Source organism: Miniopterus natalensis, chromosome 11, assembly GCF_054644295.1.
Source record: "Miniopterus natalensis isolate mMinNat1 chromosome 11, mMinNat1.hap1, whole genome shotgun sequence".
NCBI classification, from domain to species: domain Eukaryota; kingdom Metazoa; phylum Chordata; class Mammalia; order Chiroptera; family Miniopteridae; genus Miniopterus; species Miniopterus natalensis.
Genome location: NC_142091.1, coordinates 67,887,662 through 67,904,440, shown reverse-complemented (window position 1 = coordinate 67,904,440; position 16,779 = coordinate 67,887,662). Strand labels below are relative to the sequence as shown.

At 56.1% G+C, this 16,779-nt stretch overlaps 2 protein-coding genes across 5 annotated transcripts; one reads left to right on the top strand and one right to left on the bottom strand.

The window, feature by feature from the left end:
• Positions 1-1,060: 1,060 nt before the first annotated feature.
• PSMC3 (proteasome 26S subunit, ATPase 3) lies at positions 1,061-6,791 on the top strand. 2 transcript variants are annotated; one of them, XM_016203972.2, is made up of 12 exons: positions 1,061-1,286; positions 1,536-1,619; positions 2,152-2,277; positions 2,705-2,809; positions 2,925-2,987; positions 3,249-3,386; positions 3,836-3,979; positions 4,111-4,259; positions 5,099-5,195; positions 5,414-5,559; positions 6,356-6,437; positions 6,614-6,791. In XM_016203972.2, the coding sequence occupies exons 1-12, from the start codon at positions 1,212-1,214 to the stop codon at positions 6,722-6,724; spliced, it is 1,320 nt and encodes a 439-aa protein (XP_016059458.1). In that variant the 5' UTR covers positions 1,061-1,211; the 3' UTR covers positions 6,725-6,791. The 2 variants fall into 2 exon arrangements, with proteins under 2 accessions (XP_016059458.1, XP_087678490.1); XM_087822364.1 differs by lacking the exon at positions 3,249-3,386.
• A 1,713-nt stretch (positions 6,792-8,504) lies between these two features.
• SLC39A13 (solute carrier family 39 member 13) lies at positions 8,505-15,901 on the bottom strand. 3 transcript variants are annotated; one of them, XM_087821871.1, is made up of 10 exons: positions 15,857-15,901; positions 14,176-14,478; positions 12,451-12,564; positions 12,032-12,156; positions 11,532-11,636; positions 11,332-11,421; positions 10,535-10,585; positions 10,150-10,282; positions 9,872-9,971; positions 8,505-9,750 (listed from the first exon to the last, which is right to left on the bottom strand). In XM_087821871.1, exons 2-10 carry the CDS (start codon positions 14,468-14,470, stop codon positions 9,675-9,677), a joined length of 1,089 nt encoding a protein of 362 aa, XP_087677997.1. In that variant the 5' UTR covers positions 14,471-14,478; positions 15,857-15,901; the 3' UTR covers positions 8,505-9,674. The 3 variants fall into 3 exon arrangements, with proteins under 3 accessions (XP_087677997.1, XP_087677998.1, XP_087677999.1); XM_087821872.1 differs by lacking the exon at positions 11,532-11,636; XM_087821873.1 differs by lacking the exons at positions 10,150-10,282; positions 11,532-11,636 and having other exon boundaries at positions 9,663-9,750.
• Positions 15,902-16,779: the final 878 nt, after the last annotated feature.

Genomic DNA, 16,779 nt, shown 5'->3' with positions numbered 1-16,779 from the left:
AGGTGCAACAAATGAGTCTCATTTGATCCAAAGAGATCTGTCCTACTCAGTGAGATGAAAAGAAATGATTACACACAATGGAATACTATGCAGCTGTAAAAAAGAAGGATCTCCTACCCTTTGAGACGGCATGGAGGGAACTAGAGAGTGTCTTGCTAAGCAAAATAAGACCGTCAGAGAAAGACAAGTATCACACGATCTCACTCCTATGTGGAATCTAATGAACAAAATAAACTGATGAACAAAATAGATCTGGAGACATAGAAGCATGGAATAGACTGACCAATCTCAGAGGGAAGAGGGGAGAGGGAGGCTGGAAGAAATTAACCAAAGAACTTATATGCATAGATGCATAGCTTATGGACACACAATAGTGTGGTGAAGGCCTTGGGGTGCCAGGGTGGAGGGGGTCAATGGGGGGAAAAAGGTGATGTCCGTAATACTTTCAACAATAAAGATAAAATTTTAAAAATCTGTTCTGACAATTTTTAAAAAAAAGAAATGATTACAGACATGATGTTCAATTTTGAATTGTAGAGGTTGATAGCCAATCAAGCTCTTCCCTCATGGGCAATTCTGTGGCACCTGCTCTGAAGCTGGTAGCAGCAGTGATCTCTCAGACTGGTTAAGGATTCTCTCAGGCAACCCTGGGTGGCCAGCTTCTGCTTTAATAAATAATGACAAAAATGCTCCCTGAGGTGTCATGCCCCCTCACCTTTTTTCTTTTCTTTTTTTTGCCCTTTGCACACGGCTGGCGCGTAGTTTGGGAGGGAGAGCGGTTGAGTGAATCCCCTGATTCCTAACTGGGCCAGCCTCAGAGGTTCAACGACTCTCTCCAAAGCGCCCTTTCAGTTATGGGCCAAACTAAGACTACATTTCCCAGTGGCCTTTGCGGCTCTCGTCTTTCTCCCTCCCCTTCCGGTTATATATCCAGGCCCCGCCCACTGCGCTCGCCGGCCAATAGTGCAGCATAAACAGGACGAGGGCGGGAACGTTTCAGGAGGCACGGGGGTGGGTCCTTTGGCCCGCGCGTCGCCTTTTGAATCAGAGAAGCAGATTCGTTGTGACAACGCGGCCGTAGATAAATCGCCTAGAGTCAGGACTTGAAGAAAGAGGTCTGCTACTAGCCAAGGGCTGGTGCGAAGAAAGATAGTACTAATTTTCTGCCACGGCTCCCGCCCAGTGCGATCTTCGATCTGTTCCTCTAGGAAATGAATCTGCTGCCGGAACTCGAGAGTCCAGTGACTCGGCAGGAGAAGATGGCGACCGTGTGGGATGAGGCCGAGGTGCGCGCTGGGAGAGCTGGGGGTCCTAGAGCTGGGGCCAGCGGGGAGACCACCTTGGCGGGAGGGGAGGAGGTGCCTGGGGGTCAAGGGCTGGCCCTGTCCCGGGGTCGCGGCCGCTTGGAATGTGAGTAAGGAACCCGACTCCTTCATTCTAGTCTTATGGACGGGGAAACTGAGGCTGTGAGTGGGCTTGGAGAAAGCGGATACCTGCCCTCAGTTTAAAAAAAAAAATTTTTTTTTTTTTAACAGCAAGATGGAATCGGGGAGGAGGTGCTCAAGATGTCCACAGAAGAGATTATCCAGCGCACGCGGCTGCTGGACAGTGAAATCAAGGTGGGCATACGGGGCAGGCCCAGGTGATCCCAGCCGCCTCCCCAGGGGAGGCATGGGGACCGTGGTTTCCTACTTGGGTCAGAAAAAGAGGAAAGAAAACTAAGCCTTAAGAGGGACAGGGTGTTGGGAGACCAGGCTTGAGAGTAGGAATCATCACACTACTTTTCGCAACGAGGTCTAAAAGTGTTCCTCTTGATAATCCTTCTTTTAGGGAATCTTCATTTTACAGATGAGGAAACTGAGACTCAGAAGGTTTTTATTTTGAACTACCCAGCCCTTAATAAAAGGTGGAAGCTAAAATCTCTATTTGTTTGACCCAAAGTCTTGCTCTTTTCCCTTTACTACAACTACTTCAGCAGGAGGTTGCCAGGCTGGCCGCCTGTTTGACCTCAGGCTCAGCCTTCAGAGAGCCTAACAGCTGAGTGGGCGGGTGTGGGAGGGTCCCCTGGGCAGCCTGGACCTCACCCATTACAAGGCCCTGAAATAAACTGAGCCAAGGCCGAACATTTGCTTCCACTGGTCTTCATCCCAGATTATGAAGAGTGAAGTGTTACGAGTTACCCACGAGCTCCAAGCCATGAAGGACAAGATCAAAGAGAACAGTGAGAAAATCAAAGTGAACAAGACCCTGCCGTACCTTGTCTCCAACGTCATCGAGGTGTGTGTGTATGTAGAGGGGAAGAGAGGGGTTAGTGGGGCTTGGAAAACAGCCTGTGATGGGCCTTTGGGGAAAGAGTGGGTAAAGTTTTGAGGCCCAAATTGCATATTGGGGCACCCCTCCAACGGTTCCCTTCCTGGTGTGCATTTTTAGGGGGATATATAAGGCCAGAAAAGGCCTCAGAAGGCTCACATGTCTTCTTTTGTACTGGTTATTTTTCCTTGGGGATGCAGAGAAGCATCACCTAAACAGCGATCTTATCAATCCCATGGTTTATCCACTGCACTTGCTGAGCTCAGGGCTAGTCTGAGGAGTGATGCAGGGATGGCCAGCCCTGCAAGTGTTGGGAATGTCTCAGACCAACACTGGCTCTGGGGAATTCAGTGGGCTCAGCAGGGCCTCTTCATCTAAGCTTTTCCCTTCCCAGCTTTTGGATGTTGATCCCAATGACCAAGAGGAGGATGGTGCCAATATTGACCTGGACTCCCAGAGGAAGGGCAAGTGTGCGGTGATCAAGACCTCCACACGACAGGTGAGGCTGGCTCAATAGTAGGAGAACTGAGGAGGGTGAGGGGTGTGTGTGTGAAAGGACTAGAGAGCCTTACTGAGGGCAGTAACTGAGGCTGCTTCTTGAATTTTTCCTACAGACATACTTCCTGCCTGTGATTGGGTTGGTAGATGCTGAAAAACTGAAGCCCGGAGACTTGGTGGTGAGTTGTGTCCCTGAGTGCAGGAAGAACTTTTCTAGTGAAGTTTCTCCCATGGACCAGCATGCCCTGCCCCAGGCTCAGGTCACTGTTGGCCCTGAATCTCAGCAGAGCAGCCTGAAGAATCAGATCCTGTCTACCTGCTCTTTGAATTTTGTGTTACCCATTTCCATATCACTTTTCACTCTGTAGACACCTGTCACCCAGCCAATTAGTTAAGCCTTGAGCTGGGACAAATCTGAAGGCTTTGTGCTGTGTCCCCAGGGTGTGAACAAAGACTCCTATCTGATCCTGGAGACTCTACCCACAGAGTATGACTCACGGGTGAAGGCCATGGAGGTGGACGAGAGGCCCACAGAACAATACAGTGACATCGGGGGCTTGGACAAACAGATTCAGGAGGTGAGGGAGGCGTAGCAGCCATGCCAGCCTTTTGTATTTTTCTGCTTCATTAACCAGGGCACTTCCCCCTGATGTGCGTCTTATCTTCCTAGCATTTTAGGAAGGCAAGAAGGATGCCATGTGACAGTTTAGGAGACTGAGATCCAGAGAGATTGAATAACTTGCTTGGGACTATAGAAGGTTAAAGCCAGAGCCAGGACTGGAACTCAGGCTCGGTGTGAGTTCCGAGCTAGAACTGTAACTCCACCGTATCGTGCCGTTCCTGGAGAGACCATAGTCAGCCTTGGTGGGAGTGAGCGTTCTGCTTGTTCTCTCGATATGGGGGAAGGAGAGGGCAGTGTCCCTGAATTGAAATAGGAGGGTTACAGATTGGGGTTGAAACCATTAAAAGTTGGGCAGTAGGAGCCCTCAGGGCTTCACTCTCCTCACTCAGGACTTCTTCCTGGTAGCTGGTGGAGGCCATTGTCCTGCCAATGAACCACAAGGAGAAGTTTGAGAACTTGGGGATCCAACCTCCAAAGGGGGTGCTGATGTATGGTCCCCCGGGTACGGGCAAGACCCTGCTGGCCCGGGCCTGTGCTGCACAGACCAAGGTGAGTGCTTTGGGAAGGATGGAGAAGGAACGGGCGGGCCTGAGCACTACAGGCCCAAAGGGGCCTCTCAGAGGGACTTCTCATGGTGCTTTTGGCCTGATTCTGTCAACCCCCATTCCTGCCCTACCCAGGCCACCTTCCTGAAGCTGGCTGGCCCCCAGCTGGTGCAGATGTTTATCGGGGATGGTGCCAAGCTGGTCCGGGATGCCTTTGCCCTGGCCAAGGAGAAAGCTCCATCCATCATCTTCATTGATGAGCTGGATGCCATCGGCACCAAGCGGTAAGGTGCTGGGTTTCACCAAGGAGATTATTCTAAGTTCCTACTGTCCCACCCTGTCCCCTTTTCTTGGGTGATGGCAGCTCTCCTTTTGTGTTCTACTTCCTAAATTCTCCTCTAACCAGCCTCCTTTCTGCTTATCTCTCCCCCGAACATCCATTCTCACAGCTGGCTGCATGTTCCTTGCAAAGCCTGGTCACATGCACACATAGTCCCTCACACAAACAGATCCTACTTAAAACCCTTCCTGAGCCTTCTCCATTGCTCCTTGGGGTAAATGCTTGGGCTTGCCATGGGCTATAAGGCCCCCTGTGTGGCTGTCCCTGCTCCCCTCTGGCCTCATGCCTCCCCCTCCCTCTGGCTCTGCAGTGGGAGAGATTCTGCACTTGCTGTTTCCTCTCTGGAATGTACTTTTGGTTTTTCCCTTTTCTCTAGTGATTGGTTGCCCAGCTGATGTGTTTTCAGCCTTTAGATCTCAGCTGAAGGACACTTCCTCAGAGACACCTGCCTAGGTTCCCTTATGCTCCAAGTCTGGGCTGGACCCCTGTAGGTTTAAGCTTTGCTCAGTTTGCAATGGCACGTTCATCAGAGCACTAGCCCAGGCAGTGGTTTTGCTCACATTTTATCCTCAGCTTCAGCACCTGATTCCAGCAGCCTCTCCAGTCTCTGAATGTTGGAATCAGTAGTTACTGACACCTTTTCTGTGCTAGTCCCTGGACTGGGGACCCCAAGTTGAGTGAGACATTTCCCTACCCTGGACAGGTTGGGTGGGTGGAGGAGGAGGGGAGGGCTCTGCCCAAGCGGTGGCCTCACCAGTGTCTTTGGCCTCCTATGGGCCTCAGCTTTGACAGTGAGAAGGCCGGGGACCGGGAGGTACAGAGGACGATGCTGGAGCTCCTCAACCAGCTGGACGGGTTCCAGCCCAACACCCAAGTAAAGGTGAGTATTGTTGAAGATAAAGAACACAGGGCTTAGAGGTCAGGTACCTCCTTGGTCACCTCGCTATTGCAGGTATAATAGGAATTGGGATTTGTCTTGAACGTCCCCTGTCCATTCACCTGGACCCTGGGCTGTCTTTCTGCCTCTCATGGCCATGACTATTAGCTCACTGAACCCCTTTCTCCTCAATTCAAACTGCTACTACTTCCCTTGTTCAGGTAATCGCAGCCACCAACAGAGTGGACATCCTGGACCCTGCCCTGCTCCGCTCTGGCCGCCTGGACCGAAAGATTGAGTTCCCGATGCCCAATGAGGAGGCCCGGGCCAGAATCATGCAGATCCACTCCCGAAAGATGAACGTCAGGTGAGCAAGGACACCACGAGCAGGGCGCTGAGCTCTGAAGGGGCCGCAGCAGAGTGGCCTGTTTCTCCTCTTTGTATTGAGCTTCCCCAGGCCTCCGCCCGTCCCTTTTCCTTTCCATAGCCCGTTCACACAGCACTATTCCACACAACCACCTCCGTTTCTCCCAAGATGCCTAAGGTAGCCTTGTTGGGGTTAAGACCCTAATTCTGCCTGCTCTGCTCCTTAGAACCCACCTGCTCCCCTCCTTCCCCACAATAGGAAGGTCTCCCGGCCTCCCTGATATCAGCAGATGGGCACAGCCCAGCATGGTCCAGGGGGATCCAGCCAGGGGCCAGATGGACCTGGGTTCAGATCTCTGGAATCTTCAGCATGTAACATAACCTCTCTAAGCCTCAGCTTTCTTGCCTGGGACTTGGGGATAATGGCACCAATGTTACAGGGTTGTGGCAGTGTCAAGCATAGTGTTCGGCATGAGAGATCATAAAGTGGCAGCAGCAAGTGGACTCAGGGCCTGTTAGGAGAGGGGAGTGGCCATTTGTGTTCCACACCCTCCTGCTTCCCCGCCTCAGCCTGAGTCTATCCCTGGGGTCTCAGGTACAGATTTCTAGAAGATAGAGCTCAAAACAGAAATCACCTGGTCTGACCTCTCACTGCCCCTCTTCCTCCCCTTAGCTTTTGACATGAAGAGAATGAGGCACAGAGTGAGTTGACTTGATGGGGCAGTGTGGGGGCACATCTGCTCCCCTTGCCCTATCCTCATAAGGAACTCAGCCTTGTCGCATCTGTCTTCCCACAGTCCTGATGTGAACTATGAGGAGCTGGCCCGCTGTACAGATGACTTCAACGGGGCCCAGTGCAAGGCTGTGTGTGTGGAGGCGGTGAGTGGTGGGGTGAGGTGGGTGAGTGGGTGCTTCCTGCCCCTTTCCCCGGACAGGGCCGGAGTTCTTTGGCCAGTGGAAACTGCTGAGGGCAAGAGGCTGAGAAGGCTGTGACCCCTGGGAGCTGGGCCAGGCATGCAGGGAGGCACCCTAAAGCTTCTGTGTCCTGGGTGCAGGGCATGATCGCACTACGCAGGGGTGCCACGGAGCTCACCCACGAGGACTACATGGAGGGTATCCTGGAGGTGCAGGCCAAGAAGAAAGCCAACTTGCAGTACTATGCCTAGGGTCACCTGCCACACCATTCCCGGCCGTCTTGCTGGTTAAAATTCATAATAAAAGATGGTTTCAGGTCTCTGCCACCTGTCTGTCTCTGAGTGGAAGAGTGGAGGTGTTCACTCGAGGCCCCTTCCCCACGTGTTGGTGCCTGGAAACTCAATACAGCTGTGGGCCTCAATCCAGTTGTCAAGGCAAAGTGCCCTCAGAGGGTTGACTGCGTCCTGCAGCTGGCCTCGCCCACCGTGTGCCTCCAGACCCCTCTCCCCCACTCCCTGCCCCACCTCTCTGAGCTTTCAGGCTTATGGCACTGAAGCTCTAGAATGAAGGCCCTAAATAGAGCCAGCCTTTCCCTTTTCGCATTCTGGTGCTCTGGCCCTTGGCCTTGCTTCCTTGAAAAGCCAGGCTCTGGGTCTTTTCCCCTTGAAACTCCTTTGTCTCCTGGCCTCCAAGCCTCCCATTTCTCCACATGCCCCCATTAACTCTTTTGGCTCATTTCCTCTGGCTGAAAAATGAACCTTGAGCAAGATCTTGGTCCCATATCCTTTGAAACCCCCCTGAATGGCCTTTTAGTAACAGCTTTTCACAACTCATCAGTTCTCGTTTGTCCTCTGGCAAAAGCCCCTACACCCTTCTTTTCCCTTGTCCCCTCTCCCAAGGGACATGCCTACCGTAGGCTACTGACTGGACCTGAGCCTTTCTAGAGGTCTGGGCTCCTAACCCACACTGATCCCCTCCCCTGTAGTCTCAGCACCTCCAGGCCCACCTTCCTTCCAAAGTGCCCTGATATGCACCCACATGTCTCGGCAATCCCACTGACTTCCCACCCCATGCCTGAGGAGCCCCTGGCAGAACCTCTGTGAAGCCCTGGTTCTGTCCCCTGCCTGGCTCAGCTGCCCCATTCCTGCATTCCCTGTTCCCTGGGGCATTCACCTGTCTGTGGCATCCTAATAAACCTGCACGCTCCACCTGAGGCTCAACACAGGAACCTCAGCAGTGTCAAGGGGAGGGTGAGGGCTAGCCAGAGCCTGGGTTCCTTAGACAGATTAGGTGCAGGTCCACCAGATCCTGGGTATGTAAGGCGCAGCGGATCCCTTTTTTGCAGAAAAGCGATTCAGAGCCAGACTGAGGGTACAGCAATTTGGGCTTCACAGCCCCTGTACCAGACTAGGTGATGCTGTGCAGACATGCTGCTCTCTGCCAGCAGGCTACTGCAGGCTGTCCTTGGCTTGGAAAGAGTGGGTGGGGCTCCACTTCCCCTTCTGATTTCTCCTGATAGCAGTGCCCCCTAGTGCCTGATCCTGTCATTACACCCAGCACATTCAGAGGTGAGGGTCTGTAGTTTAGAATAAGGATCCCGGTTTTTTTTTCTTTTTAATGAAAAAATAATTTAATTGAGGCTAAACCTGGAGATGCCTTTGTGCATGGAGCTCCCTTCCTTGATTAAATTACTCAGGGGGCAGGCTGGGGAAAAGCCACTAGCCTGTAGATCTATATAATGAGGAAGCCACCTTTGGGGGTGCTGTGGGCTACAACAGTGCCAGGCTTGTCTTATTGGGACAAAAAGCTTACAAGACAAGCCAGGGAAATGTGACATGCTACCCTGTTCTGAGAAGCACTGCAAGGATAACAGTTCAGAGATAGCACAAAGCAGAGGGTGGAAGGTGGGGACGAGATTGGCAGCAGCCAGCAGGAGCCTGGGCCATGGAGCTGCCAGCCTGGCTGGAGCACGGATGCCCAGAATAACTCCGGTCAACTGTGGTTGATGGTGCGCAGGACAGAGGCAGCCAGTTTGTGTATAATATTTATTTGCATCTTATATATAGAATAGGTATTTACAGATACAAACGGAATCAGCAAAACTGCTGTAAAACTATTCAGACCCTCTTGATGGCCACTTCTGAGCAAGTCCGCGGTCGATCAGCAGGGCTGGGGCCTGGCTGTGGAGTGGGCCAGCTGAGTACCTGGGCGTCAGCCAAGGGAAATAGCTGGGGATTATGGCTTCAGCATTCTCCCAGAGCACATTCCTGAGTGCTGACAACATGGAGTGCTCACCACCCCCACCTCAGCCCTACTGGGACAGTAAAAGGGGCCGGAGCAGGGAGGGGCAGCCATGAACCACTCTCTTTCTGCCCCCAGAATATCTGCCTGGCCCCTGTGCTGGCATGAGCAATCCTGAGCTGGCTTGGGAGGCCTCTCTTGCCCAGGGCTGCTGGCTGCCCTGCAGGCTGCTGTTTGGCAGCTAGAGGTGGCAAGAGCTGCTGGTGCTGCCAGGGAGCATTTGCTGGGGGACAGGAGCTGGCCCAAATCTTAGAAAGCATCTCCCAGTTTCATGCTGGGAGGGGTAGGGCTGTCAGTGCTGAGTGGGGCTGGGGGCTGCAAGAGCACCTGCCTTTCCTTTCTTTGGCCTTAGAGCTGGCAGAGGAGCCAGGACCATGGATGCAGCAAAGAGAAGTCACCTCCACCTTGGCTGCTAGGCTGCCCAGGGCTGGGTGCATGAGCAGAGGGGTTTACTCTCAGCCAGGGACCTGTGAGGCCCCAGTAGGAGACAGCTTTGGGGTTCCCTGCAGCCGAGGGCTCCTTGGGCTGCCCTTCACTCCCCTTGGGGTCCTGGTGGGGAGAGGCCTCAGTTTGGGACCAGTGCTGGTTTCCTCACTGCTCTCTCTGGGAGGTGCAAGATGACAGGGTGGCAAGGAGGGAGGACCACAGTGTGGCTAGGGATGGGCGTGGGCACTGGGTCCTGGGCCCAGTGCATGAGGGATCACAGTGTCGGTCTCACACACTTGTGTTGGTCTCACACACCTCTGTCCACACGTGCACACCACACACACACACACACACACACACCATCCTCTTGTCTAGTCGGTGGCCTGCTGGCTCTGACACTCGCCCTCTCTGCCTTCACACATGGTCACAGAGTAAATCCAAGTCTTGTTGTGAGGGGTGGGGTGTCAGGGATGGTTACTCCACGAAGAGCGAGAACAGCACCATCACCAGGATCCCCGCGCAGAGCAGAAGCACTTGCTGCAGGGAGTGCCTGTGGGGACAGGAGACAGGGCTCAAGGGTGGCACTGGGTGAGGGGGAGGGGAAGAGGCCAGAAAAGCCCTCCTTGAGCCTCTAAGGGCCCCGTGAGTGGCAGTCCTAGTGGGTCACTCACCATGGGTCATCTTCCTCCAAGAGGTCGGGTAGCACGTTCACCAGGGCGATGTAGAGAAAGCCACCAGAGGTGAAAGGCAGGATCCAGGCCACAGTCTCCTCTGTGGTGGGAGAAGGCCCGACTGGCTGGGAGCCCAGGGGAACTGGGTTACCTCACCCCCTCCCTCAGGGTAGACTGAGGGCAGAACCAGGCCTCAATACCAGGGGTGGGACAAGTGTGCCCTTGGCTGGGACCCCTCTGCTGACTGCCACCTGCCCCACCACTCACCACTCCCGTACCTACTCCCTTGGGGGACTGTGTACAGATGGCGAAGCAGGCGCCCAGCAGGCCCCCCAGTGCCGTAGAGAGCTGCAGCTTGGCTGCGCTCCATCGGTCAAAGCCGGCCCGGAGCAGGATGGCAAAGTCGCCCACCTGAGGGAAGGTCCAGATGATCACTCTGGGTCCCAGGAGGACCAGGCCCCCTGAGCACCTCGGGGATGAACATGCACACTGAGTCCCCTGCACCAACCCTGCTGCTGGGCCCCTACCCCGCATCCCCTTGGCTGAAGCACAGCTGAGATGGTGGCTGCAGCCCTGAGCCTGCCACTGCAAGGCAGTCTCCCCCCCAATCCCTCTGCCAAGCCCCAGGCCCCCAAAGCTGAACGGGGACCCTCTGGAACTCACCTCATGGGGGATCTCGTGCAGGAGGATGGCCATGGTGGTCAGGAGCCCGATCTGCAGGAAGGGGAGTCTGTGGGGGTCTGTGCCCAGGGCCAGGGCACCCATTGGTCCACTCAGTCTACCCATGTTTACTCTGTTCTCAGTGCCCTGCCTGGCCACCGTGTGGTGACTAGATATACAGTAGCCAATCAAACAGACAAGCTGCCCTCATGGAGCTTACAGTCTGGAGGAGGGCGGTCACGACTGAGTCAACACACAAAGAGCCCTGTGGTCCCACACTGTGATAGTTGCTCGGGGGAAGGACTGGGTGCTTTGGGGCATGAGTAGTGGGGAGGCCTAATCAGAGGAGGGTCAGCAAAGGCCTCTAGGAGGAAGTGCATTTAAGCCAAGGCCTAAAGGCTGAGGAGCCAGCGTTGAGAGCGGGAGGAAGAGCATTCAGCGCGAAGTGGAGGCCATGAAGAAGGAAAGAGCTTGGGTGTTCACAAGTAGGTGGGCAGAGGAAGGTGGGGGAGAAGCATCTAGAAGCAGGCAGGCAGAGGCCGAACAGCCTGGCAGAGGCTTGTGATCCCAACAAGGGGTGTTCACAGCAGGGAGAACAGACCAGTGGCTCGGGACAAAAGAAGGCCGTATCCAGGAGAGCAACAGGGAGGACTGGGGGCTCAGATGAGGGTGTTGCTGATGCAGGGAGCAAGAAGTGATGGACTGGAGACCTATTTTGGAGGTAGAGCCAACTGGTCAACACAAGCACCATCACTCCCACTGGAATTGCCTGGGCCCCACCTACCCCAACCCCCACTCACCTTCTTGCTCACAAGGAAGCTGGCAGCCACAGCCAGCCCATGAGTGAAGTTGTCTATGGTGTTGGCCAGCAGGTTGAGATAGCCACTGACCTGGGTGAGGGGAGAGAAAGCTGGCTGAACCAGGCAGGCAAGGTTGAGCTGGGCTGGCCACTCAGGGCGGGATGGCTGCAGGAGGAGGGGGCCCTGAGTGGGCCACTCACTTTGATGCTCCGGACCACGGAGCTCAGGCCAGGCTCTGCAGCCGGCTGGGCCAGATAGAGGCCTCCATTGAGCGCGGCAGCAGCAGCAGGGTCTTTGCTGGGGGCCTAGGGCCAGGAGAAGGAGGGAGAGGTGACATTAGATGCCCCCCACTTGACTAGGTTGGACACAGAAGGGAAGCGAGAGACAAAGAAACAGAGAGAGGGAACACCCCTTTTCTCTGCCTAGATTTCTCTGCTGCTTGATCAGCTGATGCCCCCCAAACTCAATATACTGTCCACCTCCCGCGCTGCTGTCACTGTCAGTCTCCGAATAAGCCACAGCAGGGGCTGATTTGGTCACACCCCAGATCCCCAAACAAGCTGGCCCAGCCTCCCAGAGGTCCCAAAAAAAGGCCAAGAGACTGTCTTTTCAGGGTTCAACTCAAAACCCGAGCCTCCAGGCCCTAGTACCACCACAAAACAGAGACTGAGATATCCAGATCGTGGGGCTTGGGGCTCACCTGGTTGGTCCTCTCCTGCTCCTTTCTGTCCAGGAACATCTTCTCCAAAGCCAGGAAAGTCAGGAAGCCAGCAATGATCCACAGCCCCAGTTGCTGTTGCTGCTGCAGGCTCTGCCTCTCACCACCTGCAGAGGCAGCACTGACAGGCCAGGCCAAGCCAAGCCAGGACAATAGAAGGGGGGCCATCTGGACTGGGACCTAGTCCAGGGTAGGGACAGAGGCAGGGGGCCAGGACTGGCTGGTGGGGCAGCGGTGCCCCAGGGACTCCCACAGGAATCAGGACAAATTCCCTGCCAGATACCCGGAACCCCTCTCCCAGCCATTCTGCCAGAGCATGCACGGCCTAGGCCATTCCTGGGCATGGGTACCAGCTCCCCTCCAACCCCCACCTTCCTGCCCCAGCCTGCAACCTCACTCACCAAGGCTGGAGCTGCACGTGTAGGCCCAGGCCTCAGGCAGCAGGTGGAGAAACACATTGCCCAAGAGTCCCCCCAGGGCAAAGCTGAGCAGCTGCTTCAGGCGCTGGGCCCCAGCTGTAAGGCAGAGATGTGGGGCCTAGAAGCTGACCCACCAGGACTCCTGGCCTGGCCTCTGTCCCACACAGCTTACTAGGCTCTTTGTGTTGTCCCAACCAGAGTGTAAGCCTCTAGAAGGCTGGACATGGCCTGCTGCCCTTCCTGGGTTCCCCATCCCCCAGGCCCAGCAAGGGCTGGGTGTTCAGCAGAAATACACCCTGACTTGCTGATTGGCTGCAGAGCCACTACTGCCTTGTGGTTAAGGTCCCATCTCCCCAACCCACCAGCTGGTGCCCTTGCGACTCAGTTTTCCCTTCTGTAAACTGGGGATAATTGTACCTATTTGATAGGGATCTTGTGGGAATTCAGTGACAGTACATATAGCTAGTGCTCATTAAATGGGAATTTTCTTTTCTTAGCCACTGTTATTCTCAGAAAAGTGACAGAGACTTGAGGACTTTTGCCAACTTGCAGCATCCAGAGTTAGAAGTGCCTGAGGGGAGCCATGTCCAAAGCCTTGGTGTGAAAGAAACTGAGGCCCAGAGGGCAGAGGCAGCTTGGAGGTAGGACAGCAACTATCCCAGGGGAAGCTGCTTCTAGGCTGTGTGACCTCAGGTTGGTCAAAGAACCTCTCTGTGCCTGTGCTTCCCTATTTATAAAATGGAGCTAATAACCCAAGTTCTCCCTACACTGAACTCACAGGTCACAGGAATGCCATGAGAGGGACTGAGCTGATGAGCAGACACGACAGCAGGGCCCCAGGAGGGCTCCATTCACAGCTGTGGCAGCAGTCCTCAGCCCAGTGACTGAATGAACAAGGAAGCACAAGCGCCTGGAGCCCTCATTTCCAAGATTCCTGGGGCTCTGGTCCAGACTTACTGTCATACTCTTGGGTGGGGGCGAAAGGCACCTGTGTTTTTAGCTGCTCCCCATCTGATCTCGTGGACTTTTCATTACAATGTGTCATTTGTGGATAGACAGTACTTGCATGTCATATGAAAGGGTAGCCAAGGAAAAGCTTCCACCCGTGCCTGTGCCCTCTTCCCGGACCCTCTCCCCAGAGGCAGGCCTGTGACCAGCCTCTCACGTGTTCCTGGGGCTTCTGGTTTGAGAGCTCTTTTGCATGATGAGCGAAGACTAAAGGGAGTGCTTTGCTGGCCATTGCATCCGCACACCCAGCACAGGACCCACAAACACGCAGCCTTCTCCCTGCACCAGGCGGTGCTTTACTGATATGAGTTCATTTAATAGTCACAACAGTGCCTATGAGGTAGACACTGTTGTTAGCCCATTTTTAGGGTTGGGAGCTGGAGGCAGAGTGAAGGTAAGTGGCAGAGCTGAGATTTGAACCCAGGTAGGCTGACATCCATATTTCTAACCACTATCTACACGGTTCCTTAGTGACTGTCTGCTGACTGCTATTCTTTCAGGATAAAAGAGCTCACAAGTGAATGAGCAGAGGGGCATGGTGCACCCTGGTCTTACAGGACCGAGGCGAGAAATTGTACTCTGTCCTCGCCTTCCACCTCCGACACGCTGTAACCCAGGATGTGAGACCCGGCTCTTTGTGGACGAGCAGCATGTTTCCCAAGCTGGTGGCTGCCCCGGTGCCAGAGGAGGGTCACCCACCTTCTGAGCGCAGTGTGGCCCCCATCTCCAGGGGAATGACGAGCAGCGGGAAGACCCCGCTGAGTCCCACCATGAGTGAGCCCAGGAGGGAGCAGATCCAGGTGTCCAGCCTCTCCCCACTCAGCAGAGCCCCCCAGGACTCGCTTTCCTTGTTGTCTAGGCGACAGGCTGCTGCAGCCCCCCGGTTCCGGAGGGGCTGCTGGGAACCCCCAGCCCCTCCCAGGAGCTCCAGGGCAACAGCAGTGAAGAAGAGGAGCCTTTGGCCCGCCATGCCACAGCAGGGACATCCAGGCATGCCAGGTGCTGAAAAACACAAAGGCCACTTCCATGAGCTGCCACCCGTGGCTGAATACCTGCTTATGAAATATGGTGTCTTAACCCTCCTGCTTGCCTGGCCCAGGGCCTCTGTGGATCCAAATGGTGGGTGCACAGAGCAAAGGGGCTCTGCTCCTCCACATCCCAAGGGCCACACATTTTTTCCTTCTCAGCCGGCCTTGGACTGTCAGCATGTCTGCCTGAGGCTAAATTTTCCCTAATGACAGGGTGAGGCGCTGGCTGGGTTCCCCTCAGCCACCGGGAGGCCCAGCCCAGCCCAGCCGGGTGTCTCTGGCTGCCAGGGGAGGTTTTGCCGCCAGCATGTGCCCTGGTGAGGACACCCCAGAGTCTGGTACTCTCTAGCTTGATGGGGCAACATCAGGAGGTGCAGCTGAGCTAGTACAGAACCATTAGAACTTCTTCCTAGGAAATGAGCCCAATGCCCCTGGGGCACAGAGACAGACAGGAGGTGGGACTGAAGAGAAAGGATCGACGCTTCTCTTAGGAGCTGCCTCACAGATGCTCCGAGCTCTGCCATTAACTTTGTGCTCTGAAGCCCCCTCTCGGAGCCTCAGTCTCCTTGTCTATAACATGAAGAGAAGCGTTGCCTCCCTCACATGGCCGTGCACTTAAGGTGAGCTTGATAACGCACTGGAACCTGCCTGGTATGGAGGAAGCACAGAGCGCCCTCCTTATGCTGTGGGAGGCCTGCGGCACTGGGCAGCAGAAATGTACCCAGCCGGTGATCACAGGAGGGTGTGAGTCAACCAAGAGAGAAGTTCAATCTGCAAACAGGCATGAGGTTTAAACGTGGTCTGCCCTGCCTCGTGCAGGCTGTGACCTTGAGCTGGTCATGTCCCTGCCTCAGTTTCCTCATGGGCTGCTCGAGGTGGGAGGGAGGGAAAGCAGCTGCCTCCGGCCGGGGCAAACATGCCCACGTCCAGGGTCTCCAGGCCTGAAGGCAGAGCCTGATGAAACCCGCGGGGCTCCACTGGGGACCAAAGGCAGGCCAGGGCCAGGTCGGGCTTGGAGGCCGAGGCGGGTCACGCAGAGATGAGCGGGTCACGCAGAGATGAGGTTTGGGAGAGGGGAAGGGGGTGCGCCGAGAATCTAAGGGGACAGGGAGGGGAGAAGCAAGAGACGGTCAAGAGAGAGATCTAGAGAGAGTGGGACAGACTGACGAGGAGGGGGAGAGCGAGGGAGCGATGCGGCGCGACGCGTGGGCGACGGACACGAGCCCGAGGAAGTTTAACTCCGGGCTCGGGGCGAACGGCCCAGGTCGGCCCGGGGCGAGACGGGCCGGGGTTGGGGGCCGCAGGGCCCGTCCGCCCAGGGCGAGGGCCCCGAGGGCCCGGCGGTCACTCACCGTGCAGCGGCGGCGGCGCTCCGGGCGGCCCGGGCCATCCAGCTGCGGCGCGCCGCCCCGCCCCGCCCCGGGCCTGCCCCGCCCGGCCCCGCAGCCCGGCCCCCGGCCCGGAGCCGCCCCCAGCGCGCGGCCACGTCACACGCGACCTGCCCGGAACCCGCCGCGCCGCCTGCCGCGGTGTTGTGGGGAGTGTCTGTCCGGGAGCGCTTCCGTTTCGCGGCCATGGGGGATCCGGGCTGCCAGCGCACTTCCGCTCGGGCTGGACGAGGCGGCGAGGAGCGCCGGGCGGAAGTGGGAGAACCTTGGGTACCGCGCTCAGCCAGGATGGGCAGGGCGCAGGCGGAGGCTCCGCAGGGACCGCGAGCCCTGGGCGGCGGGGGGGCGGGGCGGGGCGGCTGGCCTTGCGGATCTGGGCGCCGCTTCTCCTCTCGGGCTGCAGTGTCCCGCGCGGCCGCACGGGGGCGCGCTCGACTGCCGGACTCGCAGGCGGCCGGAGCCCCGAGAGGGGGCGGCGCGGCTCCGGTTCTGAGTCAGCCCGGCCCGGCTCCTCCATGAACGGGGAAAGGGGAAGTGCCTGCCGCAGGGAGGGGCCTGGCCCCGGGAACCTCAGAAGAGGGAATTTTATTCTTACTCATCGAATTATTTTTATGCTTTGGTTTTTCACTGGGAACCTCAGGCCTTTGTCTCCAGAGCTTGTAACCCTTTGGGGTCCATCGCATGGTGGCTTGACAGCCGCTCTGAACTGCAGGCCGGAGGAGCAAGGGCTCGGTGCTCCTCTCCCCTAGAGGAAGTTGGCCTGACCTCTCAGGCCAGGGCAGCAACAATAGCATGATTATTATAACTGAAATTTACCGAACACCTACTATGTGCCGCTCACTCTACTTGCATTCTCACTGAATCCTTGTTTATCCCGTTAGGGGGGT

Bases quoted from the DNA above. Each gene is read 5' to 3' on its own strand.
- PSMC3 (XM_016203972.2), top strand. From the start codon at position 1,212: ATGAATCTGCTGCCGGAACTCGAGAGTCCAGTGACTCGGCAGGAGAAG. The intron at 3,980-4,110 runs GTGAGTGCTTTG...TGCCCTACCCAG, and splicing joins CCTGTGCTGCACAGACCAAG to GCCACCTTCCTGAAGCTGGC. The intron at 5,196-5,413 runs GTGAGTATTGTT...TCCCTTGTTCAG, and splicing joins AGCCCAACACCCAAGTAAAG to GTAATCGCAGCCACCAACAG.
- SLC39A13 (XM_087821871.1), bottom strand. From the start codon at position 14,470: ATGCCTGGATGTCCCTGCTGTGGCATGGCGGGCCAAAGGCTCCTCTTC. The intron at 10,283-10,534 runs GTGAGTTCCAGA...ACCTTCCCTCAG, and splicing joins TGCACGAGATCCCCCATGAG to GTGGGCGACTTTGCCATCCT. The intron at 9,972-10,149 runs GTACGGGAGTGG...CTCCCACCACAG, and splicing joins ACAGTCCCCCAAGGGAGTAG to AGGAGACTGTGGCCTGGATC.